General features: G+C 58.5%; 1 protein-coding gene across 1 annotated transcript; it reads left to right on the forward strand.

The window, feature by feature from the left end:
- Positions 1-208: 208 nt before the first annotated feature.
- NKX2-3 (NK2 homeobox 3) lies at positions 209-2810 on the forward strand. Its single transcript, XM_065920071.1, has 2 exons — positions 209-566; positions 2065-2810. Exons 1-2 carry the CDS (start codon positions 209-211, stop codon positions 2808-2810), a joined length of 1104 nt encoding a protein of 367 aa, XP_065776143.1.
- Positions 2811-3543: the final 733 nt, after the last annotated feature.

Genomic DNA, 3543 nt, shown 5'->3' on the forward strand with positions numbered 1-3543 from the left:
GCCCCAGTCCCTGCAGTGGCTGTAACAAAACCCAGACCCCCACGTCCGGGCCAATGGAGGCGATTTAGACTGGAGTGAGACCGCGTCTGTCAAAAGCCCGACTCGGCAGCAGCGGCGGAGTCCAGAAGGAGAGCTGGAGCCGCCGCGCTGCCTCCCCGCCCCCGCCGGGATTTATTGAGTATTTGGACTGGACAATTAAGTGGCCCTGATGATGTTACCAAGCCCGGTCACCTCCACCCCTTTCTCAGTCAAAGACATTCTGAATCTGGAGCAGCAGCAACAGCACTTCCACGGCGCGCACCTGCAGGCGGACTTGGAGCACCACTTCCACTCGGCGCCCTGCATGCTGGCCGCCGCTGAGGGGACGCAGTTTTCGGACGGAGGGGAGGAGGACGAGGAAGAAGAGGGCGAGAAACTGTCCTATTTAAACTCATTAGCTACAGCCGATGGCCACGGGGATTCGGGGCTCTGTCACCAGAGCTTTGTCCACACGGTCCTGCGAGACTCGTGCAGCGGTCCTAAGGAACATGAAGAGGAGCCCGAGGTCGTGAGGGACCGGAGCCAAAGTGAGTAGAGGGGGAAAGGAAACGCTCATCTGGAGCAATGGCGGGATTCCCGCAAACAGCCCACCAACCTTGCCGGCACAGCTGCCCGCCCCTTTAGCTCCTGGCTGGTGTCATGCCAGTTCCTGGTCAGCGACAGCTCCGCAAAACTCAGATGCTGCAAGGGAGCCGGGGCGGAGGGAGAAGGCCAAGGTGACTCCGCCAACTACTCCCCCCAGAGGGAGGAGGCGATGCAGCCCTAGAGGTTATTGCTGCCCTGATGCAGATAAGCAACGTGGGCTAAGCTGCCGCCGGGTGCTGACAACTCTAGCTGTTCCCAAGAGCTAGAGGGACATCAGCCTCAACTTTTCCCACTTTCCCCTTAGCGTGAGATGCGTTTTTTGAGGCCAGGACAGCCGTTCCCTCTTCTCGGAAAAGGTAGTCCAAGCAGGTTATGTGTTGTGCCTGGTGTCCGCAGGGCGCAGGAACTTAGGTAGAACTTCACTGGGGGTGCTTTCCTCACTTCTCCGCCTGCAACTCTGCGTCCTTGCACCCGTGGCACCCGGCAGAGAGCGAGGGGATGGTGGGAGAGCGCTTGGCAACACAGTTCATTCCTCACTCGCACCCCTGAGGCAAACCAGCCTTTTTGAAAATCTGTAACGTTTTGCTTTGTGTCTCAGATTGTGTGGCTTCGGGATGAGTGAAAAACGCGCCGAATTTAGATCCTGTCTGCTCAAGTAGGACGGGAGGTGACTTGGGTAGGGCAACAGAATAACTGAATAAAGCCTCCAAGGAAGTGTTTGTGAGGAGACAGAGCCAAAAGAATCTCCTTCCCCAAGAGAAGGTTTGTTGTGGCGGAAGCCAAGGCCTGTGCTCTGACAACTCCCCCGGGCCCAAAATCGACATGAAACTGCCTAAGTCAGTCAGTCAATCAAATTTCTTTTTCTTTCTAAGGTAACGGCTGTCGTTACTCAGACACTCAGTTGTGGGTAGGTAGGCATTTAAAAGTTAAAAAAAAACAAACACAAAACCCAGTTCCCGGGCAATAGCAGTACACTCAGACATTTCTAAGCAGGAATATTTTTGCACATCGCACGCATATCGGCCGCCAAAAACCAACATGCCTCTCACACCTTCAGCTATTTATGACGGAAAAAAAGGCAAACGAATTTGCAAATATTGGAGTTATGTAGTTACAAGCTTTCATCCTGAAAATAATCATTAGCAAGCCGAGCTGCACATTTAATACAGGGTAATCTCTCGCAGATGCTGAAGTTCTAAATAAACGCGCGCTAACTACCCCTCCCCACACTACGTGCCTCCACCCGTCAAGGACGTGGTGAGGGGCCTTGGGCAATCGAAGGGTCCCACGGCGCCAGAAGTCACAAACCTTCCCCAAAACCCAGGCAGTTATTACTGCACGCTCCGCGTTGCCACCAAAAAGGATCACAGCGCTCCTGGACCGGAGCCGCGGATAGGCCGGGAAAAACTAAGAGACGCTGTTGTTTTGCTTCTTCCGCAGAAAGCTGCCAACTGAAGAAACCTCTGGAGGCGGCCGGAGACTGTAAGGCGGTAGAGGAGAGCGAAAGGCCGAAGCCACGCAGCCGCCGGAAGCCCCGGGTCCTCTTCTCGCAAGCCCAAGTCTTCGAGCTGGAACGCAGGTTCAAGCAGCAGCGGTACCTGTCGGCGCCCGAGCGCGAGCACCTCGCCAGCAGCCTAAAGCTCACGTCCACCCAGGTGAAGATCTGGTTCCAGAATCGCAGGTACAAGTGCAAGAGACAGCGGCAGGACAAGTCTCTGGAGCTGGGCGGGCACGCGCCCCCGCCGCCGCCGCGCCGAGTGGCGGTGCCGGTGCTGGTGCGGGACGGCAAGCCGTGCGTCACTCCTGGCGCGCCCGCCTACGGCGCGCCCTACAGCGTGGGCGCGGGCGCCTACTCCTACAACAGCTTCCCCGCCTACGGCTATGGGAACTCGGCAGCCGCCGCCGCCGCCGCCGCCGCTGCAGCCGCCGCCGCCGCGGCCTACAGCGGCAGCTACGGCTGTGCGTACCCGGCAAGCGGTGGCAGTGGCGGCGGCGGCGGCGGCGGGGCCTCCTCGGCGGCCTCGGCCATGCAGCCCGCCTGCAGTGCGTCTGGAGGCGGCCCCTTCGTGAACGTGAGCAACCTGGCCGGCTTCGGGGGCGGCGGCGGCGCGCAGCCGTTGCACCAGGGTGCGGCGGCGGGGGCCGCGTGCGCTCAGGGTACCTTGCAGGGCATCCGGGCCTGGTAGGGACCGGGCGGGTAACGCGGCAGGCGACCTCACCGCAGCCTGGCGCCGCGGGACTGAAGAGCGAGAAAGGCTGGCTCCAAGGAAGGACCAGGTCCCCTCGTTAAAAAATAGAAATATATATACATACACGTCTCGCACCCCAGGGCCCCGGAGCGCAGCTTACGCGAAGTCCGGGGAAGGGGCATCTGGGGCGAAGAGGATACGCATGAGCCTTCACGGAGACCATCTGAGGCAGAAACACTGACTGGGTGCCGGGAGAACGATGGCCCCAATCTCGGCCCCAAAGGGAGTGCGAAAGGCTGAGACTCAGGCTGCCAGTCATCTCTCCCAGAGCAAGAAGGGCTTCTTTTTCTCAGCCTTCTTGCGGCCTCAGCAGAGCGCTGGCGGAGAATTCAAGGACAGAGAACAGCATGAAGGAGAGAAAAATGGGTGTCGTGGCTTGAGAAATCCCCAGGCCCTACCCACCCTCTGCTCACTTTGCGGGGCTGGAGTGCCACACTACAGTCCATTTTCCTTTTCCCACCCGCCTGCCCTCCGCAACAGATACCTCGGCCTGGATCTCCAGATTGTCAGGAGGCGTAGAACTCTGCAAGAAAAATCAGCGGAGCGAGATCAAAAGTTGGGGGTTTGAACAAAACCGGGACCTAGGGGCCCACCGGAGGCGTTACCGGCTTTCCTTCTCTTTCCTATTCTGTATTCAGCACATATTATATATATATATATAACTAAATAT

This window comes from Muntiacus reevesi, chromosome 2 (genome assembly GCF_963930625.1).
Source record: "Muntiacus reevesi chromosome 2, mMunRee1.1, whole genome shotgun sequence".
Taxonomy (NCBI): domain Eukaryota; kingdom Metazoa; phylum Chordata; class Mammalia; order Artiodactyla; family Cervidae; genus Muntiacus; species Muntiacus reevesi.